At 43.4% G+C, this 17,526-nt stretch overlaps 2 protein-coding genes and 1 pseudogene across 2 annotated transcripts; 1 reads left to right on the forward strand and 2 right to left on the reverse strand.

Moving 5' to 3' along the window:
- Positions 1-1,797: 1,797 nt before the first annotated feature.
- Positions 1,798-3,103, reverse strand: LOC106583064 (uncharacterized). The gene has a single exon (XM_014166845.3). It carries the CDS (start codon positions 3,001-3,003, stop codon positions 1,888-1,890), a length of 1,116 nt encoding a protein of 371 aa, XP_014022320.3. The 5' UTR covers positions 3,004-3,103; the 3' UTR covers positions 1,798-1,887.
- Positions 3,104-6,720: 3,617 nt separating this feature from the next.
- On the forward strand, positions 6,721-7,712 carry LOC106583058 (olfactory receptor class A-like protein 4; annotated as a pseudogene).
- A 961-nt stretch (positions 7,713-8,673) lies between these two features.
- Positions 8,674-10,332, reverse strand: LOC106583057 (olfactory receptor class A-like protein 4). Its single transcript, XM_014166839.3, has 4 exons — positions 10,069-10,332; positions 9,453-9,716; positions 9,041-9,295; positions 8,674-8,904 (listed from the first exon to the last, which is right to left on the reverse strand). Exons 1-4 carry the CDS (start codon positions 10,330-10,332, stop codon positions 8,692-8,694), a joined length of 996 nt encoding a protein of 331 aa, XP_014022314.3. The 3' UTR covers positions 8,674-8,691.
- Positions 10,333-17,526: the final 7,194 nt, after the last annotated feature.

Below are 17,526 nucleotides of genomic sequence, written 5' to 3' on the forward strand. Positions count from 1 at the left end.
TCACTTTTTATTTTATTTAACCTTTATTTAACTAGGCAAGTCAGTTAAGAACAGAGCAAATTAAGTTAAGAACGAATTCCTATTTACAATGACTGCCTACACCAGCCAAACCCAGACGACGCTGGGCCAATTGTGTGCTGCACTAATGAACTCCCAATCATGGCTGGTTGTGATACAACCTGGATTCGAACCAGGGTGTCTGTAGTGATGACTCTGCGCCACTTGGGAGCCCCCACTGTGCCACATGTATCCTACATTAATTGTACAAAAAGCCTAGGCATAGCCATCTATATTTTATTTGTACAATGGATGGATGGATAGATAGACGGATAGACACAAATAATAATATTTTTCTGTACCCATTAACACATACAAAAATCATATGCTCGCAGTGTTTTATTGAAATCCACAGGGCCTCCTAAACTAGAGGTTGGGCACAGTATATTTGGCAGACTGCAGAGCAGACCAGCCTGTCGAAGGTCTACAACATATATTGAACAAAAATATAAACACAACATGCAACAATTTCAAAGATTTTACTGAGTTACAGTTCATATAAGGAAATCAGTAAATTGAAATAAATTCATTAGGCCCTAATCTATGGATTTCACATGACTGGGCAGGGGCGCAGCCATGGGTGGACATGGAAGGGCATAGGCCCACCCACTGGGGGGCCAGGCCCGCCCACTGGGGAGCCAGGTCCACCCAATCAGAATTAGTTTTTCCTAACAAAGGGGTTTTATTACAGACAGAAATACTCCTCAGTTTCATCAGCTGTCCGGGTGGCTGGTCTCAGACGATCCCGCAGGTGAAGAAGTTGGATGAGGAGGTCCTGGGCTGGCGTGGTTACACGTGGTCTGTGGTTGTGAGGCCGGTTGGATGTTCTGCCAAATTCTCTAAAACAACGTTGGAGTTGGCTTATGGTAGAGAAATTAACATTCAATTTTCTGGCAACAGCTCTGGTGGACATTTCTGCAGTCAGCATGTAGATTGCACGCTCCTTCAAAACTTGAGACATATGTGGCATTGTGTTGTGTGACAAAACTGCACATTTTAGAGTGACTTTTTATTGTCCCCAGCACAAGGTGCACCTGTGTAATGATCGTGCTTTTTAATCAGCTTCTTGATATGCCTCACCTGTCAAGTAGATGGATTATCTTGGCAAAGGAGAAATGCTCACTAACAGGGATGTTCAGTATACATAGATCTCTACATCCAGGAGAAGGTAAGGCAAATAGGAATCATTCTTGGGTGCCTGAGGGTGCATTGTTGACATTAATTAAATTAACCCTCTCTGAGGTGAAAAGTAAGAAATCATTAATTCAATTACCTACTGTGCTTGCACTTATTACTTACCACTGAACATATGTAATTACTGCAAATATATAACTGGACTCCAAAAAAGAGTAATTGTTCTAAATACTGGTTCATAACATTGCTCAACTATAGAATATGTTTCACTCTTAGGTAGGCCTACTGACTAGCAGCTTACTATCTCTAATACAGAGCACTTTGATTACTAGCATAAAGGCTAATGAGATAAATACACGAGGAAAATAAACACACAAATTAATGCTCACACAAACAGGGAATTCTCTGAGCCCTATCATTTGAAAAGTATTTCATAGTATTTGAAAGTGTGGTGGTCTGTTGTGAGGCTTAGTTCATCATTCTTCCACAAGCTTACAGATCTAGTAGTGTGTAAGGTGCAATGCCCTGAATCCGAGTGAGATTTGTATTATGTGTGTGTGGGTGTTCAACCACAGTATGTTACATAAATGGGTTTTTAGTGTATTGATTTAGATGTGGGATTAAAATAAATGACTGCGATATTGCTGAATAAGGTTACGTGTGCACACACATGCGTGCGCGTTTGTGTGAGTGACATTAGCGGTGAGAGTGGTATGTGGAGTGTGAGTGCTGTGTCGTGGGGCTCATGATGTTCTCAGTGATGTACGCCACCAGCAGGCAGATGATGACCAGCATCACACAGATGGCTCCTCCCACCGTTGTCATGGCAATCACAATGTCCTGCATGCCCAAGGGTGAGACAGTGAACTCCACACAGTCCCCCAGGTCCTCCCTCTGGCCTGCTCCTTCTGAGTGGAGCGGTGGGGTCAGGGTCGAGGCAAGCGGATGGAGGCAGATGCGGTAAGGGACATTCTCATGCAGCTCAGTCAGCAAGAAGTCCCTGCAACCAGAGCCAAGATGGGTGTTAGCGCACTCAAACTGTGTGTAGCTCCCGTTCCACCAGCAGCTTAGCCCAAACCCACCCCTTCTGACACGTCGTCCACCGAATACCCTCTTTGGTGGGGCAGTTACAAACCTGCTCTCTTCCCTAAGGCCTGTCCCAGGGGCCCCTTTCTGTCCCTCTACACTTGTTCCTCTAGTCTCTGTCTCTTGTTTATCTAGGTCATGTCCAGCTGTGTTTCCTTTGGTTGTCCTTTGAGCCTCTCCCCTCAGATCTTCATATGTCCACTGTAGTAGCACGCTGCCGTTGGTCAGAACGTTGGCCACCAGGGACCCTCCTGCAGATGGAACAGTCCGGCAGTCTCCACGATGACACCTGAACCCCAGCTGTGTGTGTCGAAAACACAGCCGCCCCCCGATTCCCTCCTCCATCACCCGGTAGGCACATATTGGTGCCACTCCTCCGTCCATGGCCCACCCTGTTCCACCTTGAACATGGTCTGGCCTGCCAAATATCATAGTGGTGCCTGTATTGCCTCTGCTGGTTTTGAGGGAGGAAGTGCCATTCCTATGGCTGAAGTCCCCCTGCCGCCTTGGTGAGCCCATTGTTTCATTCTTACTGAAATAATCAACATTGTAGATATGCTGTTGGCCAGAGATTGGGGAGACACCCACGTCCTTCTCGCTTCCCTTCTCTGATGATGTGGATGATGTTTGCGCGTCGCGGCCGCCGCGCGTCCGGTTGGAGACGATTGTCGCGCGGCACAGACAGAACAGTACTGCCGAGAAGGCAACCAGCGATTTTCTTCTCATTTCTTCTCTTCTTACCAGTTCACTTTCACTGTATTTAGTGCAAATGCATAGTGGACAGCACCGTTACTGTCGGCGGAGATCCGAGGCGAGAAAGAGAGTTATGGGTGCAGGTGGCTTCCATAACACAGTCCTACACCACCATCAAAGCGCTGTATTCCTCCGATGGCCAGCACGAGAACAATCTGCGATATAATCGGACAATAAAAATGATATACCATAGAATAATAGATGGCTGATTGATACAGACCACACTTTTAGAGAATAAGACAGACTGCTATCACTTACGCATGCTTTGTTTTAAGCCATACACCACATGTTGGTTACGCACGCAACTCAACAGACCAATAAATAGGTCACACGGCTTATTAGAATGGTTAACGTAAAGGGAAATACATGTAAGATGGAATTTGGCTATTGAGAAGAGAACTTACATTTCTAGGTTTTCGAGAACGAAGACGGCGGCAATTATCTTTTCAGGTACATTTGTCTCAGTCTTGTCCTGTCTGGCTGTCTGTGATGTTGTCGTGGGGAAGAGTGTGTGTTTTTGTGTCTGTCAGTATGTTTGTAGCGTAGTCATCAGCAGTCAATTACATGAGTCATCCTTTCAAGTCCCTACTCCAATCTTAATTTCCCTGCCACCCTTTCTGTTTTGTGTGCCTTTCCATCCTTCCACCCAACCGACCTTCCTCCAGTTAACTCCCACTCCTTACTCCCACATTGGGTGCTAGGCTGTAGTCTTCAATGCTGCTGTGTGTAGTCTTTTGTCCATGCTATCAAGTCAGGCAGATTATTGGAAATGCAATATAATGAGATTGTTTTGTGCAAAAAATAGTTTCTTATTTTCAGGCATAATTGGCTTGTAATAGCCTAAGCATGATATATTCATACTTATTCAAAATTGTAGCAAAAAAACTCTGATAAGAGTTTCTATCACATTCGTCATGATATAGGCAGATGTTACCAATACTAACGAACATCTGGATATTGTCAGTAGTGGGCTATAATGTAAAGCTGAAATCTAGGGCTATAGTTTGTTTTGATGTGATGCGATTTCCAAACCTAGACTCTAAAAATCAGGAGTTCAACAAGGGCTCTTCTAAGATCCTCAAAGTTCTTCGAAGACCCTTAGGGTTCTTGGCACTGAAAATGAATCAAGGAACCTCCTTAGTTGGTGGGGGTTATTGCAGGAACCTAAATGCCCAACTTGGATTTGAATTTGAAAGAACAGCAGGTGCAAGGGTTGTCCCTTGTATGATCTAAATTCATATTGTTTTACGATGATACTCTCTATCTTTTCATATTTGTGCAAATCTTTCTAAAACAGAAAATGGACACAATTCGATGGATATCAATCAACAAAGAGTTAAGAATATTTTGGCTATAATAATTTGTTGAAGGCTAGCTGTATTGGGTGCAGATGACTGAACTGATCACCTATTACCTCATATTTAGATTTTTTTACTCTGCATTGCCACTAAAATCATAATAAACACTGACAACTCAAATATTGTGTTATTGTTCTTGTTGTTATGCATATTATTATTATTATTAATAATAATAGGGGAGTGTGGGGTAGTTAAAAAATGATCCCCAAAAGGTTGTTCAAAGGGTTCTTCGAGGATCCATTAAAAGGGGTTATTTGAAGAACCCTTTTAAAGGGTTCTTTGAAGAATTTATAGAGGCTCCCCCACAGTTTCAATTTGAAGAACCCCTTACTCCAGGAACCTTTTCTTTTTAGAGTGTACAGTGACCTCAAGTGGTAATAATTGATAGTTGGTCTACAACATTCTACAACAAGCCTGGGTTTCTTTTGCACACATTCAAACACTTCTGAAGTTTTTGCTGAAACATTAATGTCTGGTTAGATAAACAACCTCTTTATAACTTTAAAATAGTATATAATTATGGAGAATTAGAACAAGGATAATCAGAGCTGGATTACATCAATTTAAATACACATTCATTGCTAATCATCTTATAGGTAATAAAACTCACAGTTTAACAACACCTACTGGCAGTTATAATGGTCACAAAAAGCTTCATATCTTTTTGTGAAGATATTTAATTTGAGAACATTTAATCTTTGATCAATTTTGACTCAGCAGTTCTATGTGGAGGTTATTGGATGTCCATTCCCAAAAGGAAAAAATTGGCAAACCAGCAAGGTAGTAGTGCCAAGGGAGAGGACAGGAACAGTGTGCAGCATCAGTGGAGGGGATGATTTTAATAAGACCGCTGGGAAGCCCCCGGGGGATGCTGGGTAAATGAGTCTAATGATGACTCTCTACGATCCGCCCCTCTGAGCAATGGGAGATAACAATGTGCGGGATGATGACATAACACACAAACATCTAAACATACACGAATGGGCCAACAGATATCTGCCACAGTCACATACCCCTTTTAAAATGGGTCGATTTTGCCATGTTTTATTTGTTTGAATTGACAACTTACAGCCAGGTTTGTTAAAGGGCAACAAAGAAATACATGCCTGAACGCTCTCTCATTTGAGCTACGATTTGTATGAAACCATTTTATATATCTTTATAGTATAGATGGTCTCAGGTGTTAGTCAGCCTCACATGTCTTGTTGATGTGACCTGTCTGTGTGGTATGAGTGGATACACTATATATACAAACATACGTGGACACCCCTGCAAATGAGTGGATTTAGCTATTAGCTGTATAGTTGTACTCGGTTCCAACACTCACTACCGAGTTTCAGACGGCCTCTGGAAGCAACTTCAGCACAATAACTATTCGTAGGAAGCTTCATGAAATGGGTTTCTATGGCCAAGCAGCCACATACAAGCCTAAGATCACCATGCGCAATGCCAAGCGTTGGCTGGAGTGGTGTAAAGCTCGCCACCATTGGACTCTGGAATTTGGGTTTGGTAGATGCCAGGAGAACGCTACCTGCCCCAATGCATAGTGCCAACTGTAACATTTTGTGGAGGAGGAATAACGGTCTGGGGCTGTTTTTCATGGTTTGGGCTAGGCCTCTTAGTTCCAGTGAAGGGAAATCTTAATCAATAACGTTATAGATGATTCTGTGCTTCCAACTTTGTGCCAACAGTTTAGGGAATGGCCCTTTTCTGTTTCAGCATGACAATGCCCCCGTGCACAATGCGAGGTCCATACAGAAATGATTTGTCGAGATCGTTGTGGAAAAACTTGACTGGCCTGCACAGAGCCCTGACCTCAACCCCAACGAACACCTTTGGGATGAATTGGAACGCCGACTGCGAGCCTGGTCTAATCGCCCAACATCAGTGCTCAACCGCCCTAAAGCTCTTGTGGCTGAATGGAAGCAAGTCCCCACAGCGATGTTCCAACATCTAGTGGAAAGCCTTCCCAGAAGAGTGGAGGCTGTTATACCAGCAAAATGGGAACCAGTGGTGTGTAAGTGGTGTGTGTTCGCTGCTGGCCAATGCAGTGACAAATCTGCATACCTAAGCAGCAGGCAAGGGCATGGAAGGCCTATCTAGGCGACAAATGATTGGAGTAAATTTACCCTGAGCCAGGTCAGCAACACTGAAGATGCTGAGTTTGTTTTTGGGATGGCTTTGTTTGTGTATGAGTGCGTGTAGGTGTCTATATAAATAGTTCACAATTAACAGGATAGAGGCAGAGGTAGAATTGAGATCCTAGAATAGTAATAATACATGTAGGCAATGAATAACAAAGAAATTGTGGCGCCATGCTGAGGAGGATACGATGTCAAAGGTCCTCACTGTAGATGCTATTCTGTTCGGGTTGCTGGTCCTCTCTGGCATCCTGTGAAACATACTGATCGTCCATGAGGTGAGGAGAAATAGAACCCTAACTGTCAATAGTCATGAAATATCTCCGCCTGAGATAACATCACATAATTAGTATAATAGTTCATTATACTCTTTCTCTCGCCCTCTCTCTCAGGTGTTCGTCGGCCATTAAAAGTCTGTCTTGTCGGCTCCCTCTCTCTGACACAATCCTGGTGAACCTGTCGCTGGCCAACCTGCTGACGTCTCTGTTCCGCACGGTGCCCATCTTTGTGTCTGGACATGTCCCTGGCCCTGGACTGGTGCCACCTCTTCTTGCTGCTGTGGGTGTGGTGGCGGGCCGTGGGCTGCTGAGTGACTCTGCAGCCCACGCCAGGAGCTGTGGGGCCCCTAGCACAGCAACGTGAAAGGAAGAGGGTGTGGATGGGCCTGGTCTACGGGGTCAACCTGGCCTTCTCCCTGCTGGTGCTGGTCAACACCACCCAGGTCCACGGCAACGCCATGGTGGAGCTGATGGTCATTAGCTGCACCACCAGGCCCCTGCTGGGCTGTGTGTGGGATTTCCCCTCTGAGGAGCAGGGCTCAGCCTTCGCCTCCTCCTCCCTGGCCCTCAACAAGGTGGCTCCCCTGGTGCTGATGGTGGGCACCAACCTGGCTACACTGGCCAAGCACGACGGGCAAGGCAGGGGGAGGGATGCAGGGAGAGCTGGATAGTCATGTGGTCAGTGAACGCAAGGGTAGTCATGTGTCATGATGACGCTGTTTGTGGTGTGCTGGGCCCTGCAGGTTGCGATGGTGACGTACTACAACCATAACGGGGGGCACCATGCGGAGGGGTTGCTGACTGTGTCCCACTTCTCTACCTCTCTGTTTGTGGGCTTCAGCCCCATGGTGGTGGCTCTGGGAAATGACAAGCTGAGGAGGAGGATCACCGTGGATTATTGTTGACTGTGCTGACAGGGTCAAATGTCAACAGGAGGAAATAGTGGAGGAATGCAAAGCTCCAGACACCATGGGAAAGAAGGTAAAATAAACTGTTTTCACTATTCAGTAGGAGAGAAGTAATCAAAGTACAGGAGAGAGTTGAAGCAAATATCAAATTATTAAAAAAATATGTGACTGAATAAATGAGTACGACTTTATATGGAATAATTAAATAACCAGTGCTTGCCTTCCCCTCATTCTGTGTTTAAATGTCCACATATTTATACAGGATTTTTATATATAAGTAATAACCCATCCAATCAATACCTTAGAGCATTTAAAGTAATGGAATGTTTAAGATCTGGATTGTTGAGAAATTGTGATAAGCTCTCACATTCTGCAAAGACAGATCCTGTTGGACTGTTCACTCCCTCTCAGTGAGCTTCATGTAGAGGAGCCTCTGGCATAAACTGTCTCAGAGATTGAGAGATTGTACAAATAAAGGCCTTTATTTTGACTGTTTTTTAAAGAGCAAAAAAGACAGAACATGTAACAACAACTATCTATAGCTAGGAGTGCCCTTTCACGTACAGTCTATACATCAAAAACATTCTGTCGCTCACAAAAGGGCAGGTTGCCAGAAATAAATTGTGTTAACGTAGTCTCACTGACATGTACAGATTAACACATTTTGTTCCAATGATGAACTCTACAACCTTTTCTATCAAACTCCTCCGAACAACTGACAGTGCTATTCCTCAGTACTGATGAATCAATAGAAATTGTGATAAAAAATAAATGAATGGGTTTGTGTCTCATAGGTGCCATGTTAAAACAGTCTGCCTCTGGAAGAGAATCAAATGGTTGCCAACATATAAAGAGGAATGCCAACAACCATGTAATTCTAATGTATTGTTAGGCTATGTTAAGGCAAGTGTACTATTATTATTCCACTGACTTCCCCATAATGTCTGTTGCAGTGTGTGTCAGGGTGTGGGATCTGTCAGTGAGTAAGAAAATACTTAATGACAGCACGCAGCCGCCGGTGACCCAGTGCCAGCACGATGGGCGAAATGGCGATGAAGATGGTGTTGGCAAAGCGAGCTATAACCAGGAGGAACCCGGCTGACAGACCTCGGTTGTAGTTGAAGTAGTTTATAGAAATGATGCTGGTTCCCCAAGACCCAATGAAGAGCACGATCAGGGCTAGAATCACCTGGAGAGAATCATTTTAACAACAATAACAATGTTACAGGTCCAAATCACGTGTTGTACTTCTTTCCATCCACAATAACCAGGCGGCAGGCCACACACAACAAGCCATCATTCTGAATCATTCCAGTCTCTCTCACCTTGGCAGCCCGTCTCTCAGCCGGTATCCTCTTGATGACGGGCGCGTCCTGGGTCATGTGTGCTGGGTTGTGGGTCCTGCCGTGGGTGTAGAGTGTGTAGAGGGAGCCCAGGTTGGTGATGGCCATCAGGATGATGGGCAGGATCTCGTGGATCACCATGGAGGTGGTGGCGTATGCCAGGCCGTTGTAGCTGGATGGGAAGTTCCACACACAGCCCAGCAGAGGGCGCGTGGTGCTGCTGACCAACATCAGGGTCTGGAGGAGGCGTGGAGGGAAGAGGAGACGAGGAGACGAGATGGGATGGGGAGGGAAGAGAAGGTAGAGAAAGGGTGTAAGACATTTTCCCACAATTCAAAGAGGAATACACATCACAATTGTCTATCTCTCCACTTGTATTGAATCAGGGTCCTACCTCTGTGCTGTTCTTGTTCCCCTTGGTAGAGTAGATGTGTGCAGGTACAGCATAGATCAGGTTGAGGAACCAGATGAGGCCCAGGCTAATCAGGAGGGTCTTGGGGGGCCTGCGGGGTCCGTGAACAGTCCCAGGGGGAGGGGCCACGCGCCTCAGTGTCTGGAAGTGGAAAGCACTGAGGAAGAGTGTTGACCACACGTTGACTGAGCGAAGCCACACCCACACCCCCATCAGGACGTGACACCCATCTCTGGAAGTGTTCAGCTAGAGAGAGAGAGCTGGGTGTGAGGTTTTATGTGTGTGTACACTATAGTGCCGACCTGAACAATGCTCTTATCAGTAAGTATGGCATGGTATATTGTCAGATTGCTTTCTTTTCACATGGCATATCTCTAGCTACAGCCACACCACCCTCCATAACATTTGCATTTTAAACTACCATTACTCAAAGACTAGCCTAAATCTCAAGTATCACAACCATTTTACTTAGAGCCCAAACCACACACAATCAGCATACCTGCCTCCTTGTCTCAAGCACCCACATACAGCCCTCATTCTTCATGGCACCCCCTACCACAGTGCCCGACCCCTGTAACAGTCCCATCCAGCTCCTTACCTCCAGCCCCAGGTCAGAGATGACCAGCAGGACGTTCCTCAGAACAGACACCAGCAGGTTGGACAAGGCCATGTTCATCAGGATGATGTCTGAGTTACGTACTCCACTCGGGTCTTTGAACACGCTGTCCAACATCACGCCAATCACCGTGGTGTTACCCACAATGCCCAGTAGGACCAAGATTATGTAGAATGTGGTCTGGGTGGGAGACGTGGTGACACGGAGCCCCACACCCACTGGCTCCAACTCTTTCAACTCCGGCATTGGGGTCTCCATCTCAGCTACTGAATTAGAGTTAGAGTCCTGGGTAGAATACTCTTCAGTCTCTCTGCATCCTAATCCAGGGCCCTGTTTTCCCAGTTTCTTCTAAGAGTAGTTATATTCCAGTAACTGTCTGCAGCCTCTAATCCCCTCCTAGATGTTTTATTCCAAATATGAACACCCTGTTGGTCATAGATCATAAATACAAATGTGCAAAACACATATATTGATTGCTTCCCATCTATTATAGCTACACCTGTATAGACACTCCCTATTTTTGTAGCATTGAACACAAGCCCAACCTCCCACAGAACTACCAATGTAAAATCACCATGGACACCAGACAAATACAAAGTAGTTCCTGCCATACCCATCCACCTAAAATCACAGCAAAGGGGTCTTTCCCTAGTTACCCAACCAACCTGTGCTAGGTCAGGTGTACTGTACCCACTGGGCACAGACGTCAGTTCAATGTCTAGTTTTGATTTACATTTGGTTGAGTTGTCAACTAACATGAACTCAACATTAAATCAACAGAAAATGTCACCATGTCATTGGATTTAGGTTAAAAGTTTGGTGAAAAATGCCCTTATGTTGGTGACTTTTTGCAAATCCAATCAGTTTTCCAAGTTGATTCGACGTCATCACATTGATTTTTGGGTTGAAATTACATGGAAATAACATTGAATCAATCAGTTTTGCCCAGTGGGTATACCCATGGGACTGTCAGTGTTTCAACCTCAGAGTTCAGCTTCCAAGCTGAGAGTGCATATAAATGGAACACAAGAGATTAATCAACTAGCCTAATTGAATCATGCTGCCTTAACAGCTATCTAGGTTCATTATAACGCCACACTAGCTCCCCCAGGGACAAATAGAGAGGTGTATTTGTTTGTGGTGCTCAATACGAAGTCCTCACTTGATGATTCCATTCATAAAACAAGACAAGAGATCATCTAAAAAGCATTTCATATATTGTTTGAACAAAAGCGTTGGACTATGATCTTTGGGGGGAATTCAGACTTTTTTCTCTCCACACGGATTTTAAGCATGGGGAAACGCATGTGCCAACCAGTTACGCTTTTGGGGTGGAGATCCCAATAACGGAGGTGTGGCAGAGGTGTGTAATATCATAGTGTTTTTAAATCTATGCATGGGTTCTGAAACGGACATGAATATGTATATGTTTTGATGGCAATCTTTCATTGATATCCATATTCTGAAAGCATTCTCCATAGGCTATACTAGTGTTGTTCCAATCAAATTCTAATTAAAAGTACACAATATTTAAAGGGATTGCTTTAGATAAATTAACTGAAAAAACGAACTGAATGAAAACTCCCTGATAGCCGGAAAAAGTGTCCCAACCAAATATGGTGGATAAATTAAACGTCCTACTCGGTCCATTTACAACTGAAAAAAAATGTCCCAGTTCCGATTCTTCCATAGGCACCAATGCATTAGCAACTGGGTCTGGTCTGATTTCTCGCTTCCTCTTCTGTCCCAAAAAAGGAGGGAGTCAGAGACAGAAGAGGAAGCAAGACACTTTTTTCTGGTTCAAAGAAAGTCAATGAACTAAGAAGACCAGGAGCAACATCTAGGAGCAACAACGGCTCAGCCGCGAAGTGGTAGGCCACACGAGCTCACAGAACTAGACTGTAGAGTGCTGAAGCACGTAGCGTGTAAACATTGTCTGTCCTGAGTTGCAACACTCACTACCGAGTTCCTGCCTCTGGAAGCAACATGAGCACAATAACTGTTTGTCTGGAGCTTCATTAGCAGCCACACACAAGTCTAAGATCACCATGCGCAATGCCAAGCGTCGGCTGGAGTGGTGTAAAGTGATAAATCACACTTCACCATCTGGCAGTCTGATGGACGAATCTGGGTTTGGCGGAATTCTGGGTTTGGTGGAAAATCATGTTAGTTTATGTCCTGAGTAAACTATCCATTTAAAGATGGCACAGTGTGTGTTTGAAACAAGAATACTTACCCTCAGATGGATAAAGAGGTTCAAAGTTGTTTTTGCTAGGCATGGCTATACATTTGTCTGTAGTATTTTTTTGTATTTTAATACAATGAATTGCAGTTTTCGACCTTTTCAGTGGCATGTTGAAAGAGTCATACAGTAATTGAGCATTACAACTTATTAATACTTATCTGTACAAAATATATTTGGTTTAAAATGATTATCTACACCTGGGGCAATGGACATTCGGGAGAATGGGCATTTACAGAATGTTCAGCTAGAAATGTACTGTGTCGATCAAATATGATCTACTGTCAGATAGATTGGAATAGTATAGAAATTGTGTGTGCATTCTTTTTGCAATTCCAGATACAGCCCTGCCATTAGTTGAAAGCAGCCAATCCAATAGTTTCTGAAAATAAGTCATCTCCTGAGATCTGTGTTCAAATATATTTTTTTAAGTAGTTGCTTTTTCAAATCTGTTTTCAAATAGTTAAAACAATTAGACGTTTTTGGGGATCTGTATTGAAATAGTTGTAGTCAGCTCCAAAGTCCCTATTTGTTGCCCCCAACAATTGTTACTTTCGACAAAGCATATTTAAAGGTGCACTGTGCAGAAATAGCGCCGCCATTTCCTGGTTGCTAAAATTCTAATAGTTCTCCTAATTTCAGTTTATATGACAAAACATGCAAGTATAGTGTAGACAATCATTGTACAACCTAAACTGCTGTGAAATATATTTAATTAAACGACTATATTGTATTTTCAGCTGTTTGAAGCTGGTGTAGAAAACAGAAAGTAAAAAATGCAAAAATGAAACGTAAGAACGGGAAGCATAGAAACAGAGCACATAGAACAGATCTATCGCTTCTTAGACTTGCTTTCAATGATAATGACTGATCTGTAACTCACATTTCCATGTTTTTTATTTAACCTCTATTTAACTAGGCATTTCAGTTAAGAACAAATTCTTATTTACAATGACAGCCTAGGAACAGTGGGTTAACTGCCTTGTTCAGGGGTAGAATGACAGATGTTTACTTTGTCAGCTCGGGATTGGATCTAACAACCTTTTGGTTACTGGCCCAATGCTCTAACCACTCTAACCACCTGCAGCCCAAGGTGAATTTGGTCGGGTCCAAAAAGTTACATATTGCAGCTAATTCTAGACTATATAATAAGATTAATATCTGATAGCCCACAACCATGTGCTAATGATCATACAGTGCCTAGTGAAAGTCTACACAACCCTTGCACAGTCTTTTCAAGTATTGTGGTGGCAGCATCATGTTTGGGTACATTTGTCATCAGCAAACCCAGGTAAAAAGTTAGAAGAAAACCTGCAGTAGTCTTCTGAAAATCTAACCCTGGGATAAGAGTTTTATTTTTCAGCGGGACAATTACACAAATGTTTATCCCAAAGACACACCAGAAATTCTTTCCAAGAGGTGGTGAGCAATGTTCCCTTTAAATTGCCGTGTGTGCGCTGGCGTGCAGCTCCCCCCGGATTGCCACACAGAAGAAATATCAGCGCTCACAGAGAAACACGAGATTGAACTTCACCTATCAATGTTTCACTCTACTGTGGGAATTGTGATCGAATCAACGGTACATTAGCCCCTTTCGATGCAACATACCGAAACAAAACTAACTATAGGCTACAAGAGATTTTGTTGTAGGCAGAACGCATCCGAGTAGGATTGCATTGACAAACACGACTCGGGGAACGCACTCTACACAGACCGACGCAGTAGGCCAATATGCAAATAGACAGTGGTGTAAAGTACTTAAGTAAAAATACTTTAAAGTACTAATTAAGTAGTTTTTCGTGGTACCTGTACTTTACTATTCATATTTTTGACAAGTTTTACTTTTACTTCACTACATTCCTAAAGAAAATAATGTACTTTTACTCCATACATTTTCCCTGACACCCAAAAGTACCCATTACATTTTGAATGCTTAACAGGATAGGAAAATGGTCCAATTTATGCACTTATCAAGAAAACATTCCTGGTCATCCTACTGCCTCTGATCTGGCGGACTCACTAAACACACATGCTTAGTTTGTAAATTATGTCTGAGTGTTGGAGTGTGCCCCTGGCTATCCATACATTAAAATAACAAGAAAATGATGCCATCTGATTTGCTTAATATAAGGATTTTTTTTATTATTATTTATACTTTTACTTTTGATACGTAACTATATTTTAGCAATAACATTTACTTTTGATACTTAAGTATATTTAAAACCAAATACTTTTAGACTTTTACTCAAGTAGTATTTTACTGTGTATCTTTCATTTTTACTTGAGTTATTTTTTATTAAGGTATCTTTACTTTTACTCAAGTATGACAATTGGGTACTTTTTCCACTACTGCAAATAGAACACTGCCATATATATATTCACTTTGAACTGGACTGTTTTTACAGAATGAGCATGTCTTGAGATCAAAGCGAGAGCTACATGTAGCGCAGTGTTCGTTCATAACCTTTGCTAGTGAGTGAGTTATTAGCCCAGTTATATATCATTTGTAGTCAGCAATGGGGGAGTGATTGCTTCCTACAAGAGCACAAAACGTGTGCATTTCTAGACATCTTTGAAAAGCGAGTCAGTTAAAAATCTCTTAAGGATCGGACCCTTTTTTTCCCATTTTCGCTTAAAATAACATACCCAAGTCTAACTATGCGCAATTTAGATTTTGTCCACTAGGAGAGAGAAAAACAGTAGTTGAATAGTTTTGAACATTTTAATTTCTTCAAAAATGAAGGAGAAGCAAGAGAGAGCTAGCTACATTTCATTGTTTTTCCACTTTCACTTACTTAGCTAGTGAATGCAGCTAGCTAGTTTAGCCTACTCAAACACCCGACTCAAACAGAGACGGATTCTATGGTACCTAACTGGCTATGGCTATCCAACACTGGAACTCATCTAAGTCAAGGTAGCTCAAGGGTTTTTCCTACCAAACATGAGATAAACGGTGCGAAGCCAGTTGTCTCGTGCTCTGTGCAGTTGTAGCAGAAGATCATCATCTGTAGCATTTGGGGTCACTTGGCTTTGGACTTTGGAGGCAGAGCTCTGATCGTACCACCAAGGGTTCTATTGAAGCGTTCTGTAATCCTATTCCCCATAGGATGATAGGGAGTAGAGTGTGATTCCTCCACACCAGCTAACTCCAACACTTCTTTTATCAGCCTGCTTTCTAAATTGTCTCCCTGGTCAGAGTGAATACACCTCGGAAATCCATATATGCAGAAGAAGTCATTCCACAGGCGACGAGCTAATTGCTTTGCAGACTGGTTCTTGCATGGGAATGCATGAGCGACTTTTGTGAAGTGGTCAGTTACAACTGAAACATCTATGGACTTATTGTCATTCTGTTCTGCAGTCCAAAAGTTGATACAAACCAATTCCATTGCTTCTGAGGTGCAAATGTTTTCAAGTGGAGCTCGAGCATGGGGCTCCGCAGTCTTTCCAACAATGCGTCGATGGCCGTTCTTCACATGATTCTCAATGTCACGCTCCATCACTGTCCAAAATAATCGTTGTCTTGCAAGAGATAGTGTTCGAGAGCGCCCTTGGTGACCCGCTGTATCATGAAGCCCATGGAGAACTTGTTGCTTCAGGGAATCAGGTACAACATATTGGAAGAGCTTTTGTTCATGTGATGGGGTATATTCTCCTTGTACAGTATACCATTGTGAATGGTGAGCTTGTTCAGGTGCTTCAGTAGTTTGATCACGCTGCAGGGTTCAGATGCACGCTCACGCCTGTTGGGTCTTTGATGTCTCTGAACGTAGTATAGGGCTCTACTCACAGTACTGTCTTGCTCCTGTAGGCTTAAGAGCTTACTCTGAGGGAGAGCAGTGTGTGGTCTTTCTGTTGTAGCTGAGGAATGGCTGCCCCTTTTCCCAGTACTTGACTCGGGCTACCAGTGCAGTGAGCATCCAAGATAGCTGAGATTTCTTGAGAGATAATGGAACCATGTGTTGAAGGTGAAGGGACTTCATCAGTATTCTCTTCAGGTGAGTCTCCGTCTGGTGGGCTCCCCACTGCTTGGCAGTTGTTGCTTGCTCTGAAGGTGTCTTGTACAGTCCTATTGGCCACTCCATTGACTCGATCTAGGGGCGGTGGCTAATACATGACTGGACGAATGGTTCTTTGCTCAAAGTGTTGGCTATTATGTTCTTAATTCCAGGAACATATTTCAGGTCAAAGCTATATGATGCAAGCTTAGACACCCAACCTTGCTCACATGCATTGATTCTGGGTTTCGTCAGTATGTATGTTAACGTGTTGTTGTCAGTCCAGGCTGTGAAGTGTTGTCCCTTTAGCCAGTGGCAAAACTAGTCACAGACTTCCCACTAGTTCATCTGAGAACGGGAGAGTGTTCTACTGGCAAAAGCCATGGGTTTGGCTATCTTTTCACCCTTGGGTGTTTGAGAAAGCACTCCTCCAATTCCATCAAATTAAGCATCAACAGCAAGAATGAACAGCTCATTGAAGTCTGGGTGAGCTAAGGTCACATTAGTCACCAGGTCTAGTTTCAAGGTCTTGAACACTTCTTGGCACTCTGTAGTCCAGTCAGAAGGTGAGAGCATGACATATGCTGTTTTCGGTTTAGGTTTTCATCCTCTTCTCGCTGTGTTATGTTTGGTTGGCTTGGCTGTGAGTTTGAAAAGCATCTTGGCCTTGGCTGAACAGGTTTCTATGAGGTGTCCATAGTAGAGAACCATTCCTAGGATCGAGCGGATCTTCTTTTGACACGGTGTAATTCCATCAGAGTCCATTAGTTCAGCTTTCTGGACGTTGTTGATGGCCTCAACTTTCTCTGGGTCTGTTTGCACACCATTTTCACAGCTGATGTGACCGCGAAATCTGACAGATCTTCTTAATTAAGAAGTGGCACTTCTTGGGAGACAGTTTCAGTTTGTGTTTTGACAGACGAGAAATACCATCTGGAGGCGTTCAAGTGCTAGCTGCTCAGTAGGTGCAAAGACCATTATGTCATCGAGATAGCACAGTTGGCTTGTGAAGTTCTCATCACCAAATATAAACATCATCATGCGCATGAACGTTGCTGGACTGTTCGATTGGCCCTATTGGCCCTAACCTATTGTATTCATGGAGTCCAAACGGTAATGAAAACGCAGTATGCTTCTTGTCCTCTTTTTATTTATTTATTTTATTTTATTGTGGGTGGATCAGCTTAAATATTGAGGATA

This window comes from Salmo salar, chromosome 22, assembly GCF_965601325.2.
Source record: "Salmo salar chromosome 22, fSalSal1, whole genome shotgun sequence".
In the NCBI taxonomy this organism is placed as follows: domain Eukaryota; kingdom Metazoa; phylum Chordata; class Actinopteri; order Salmoniformes; family Salmonidae; genus Salmo; species Salmo salar.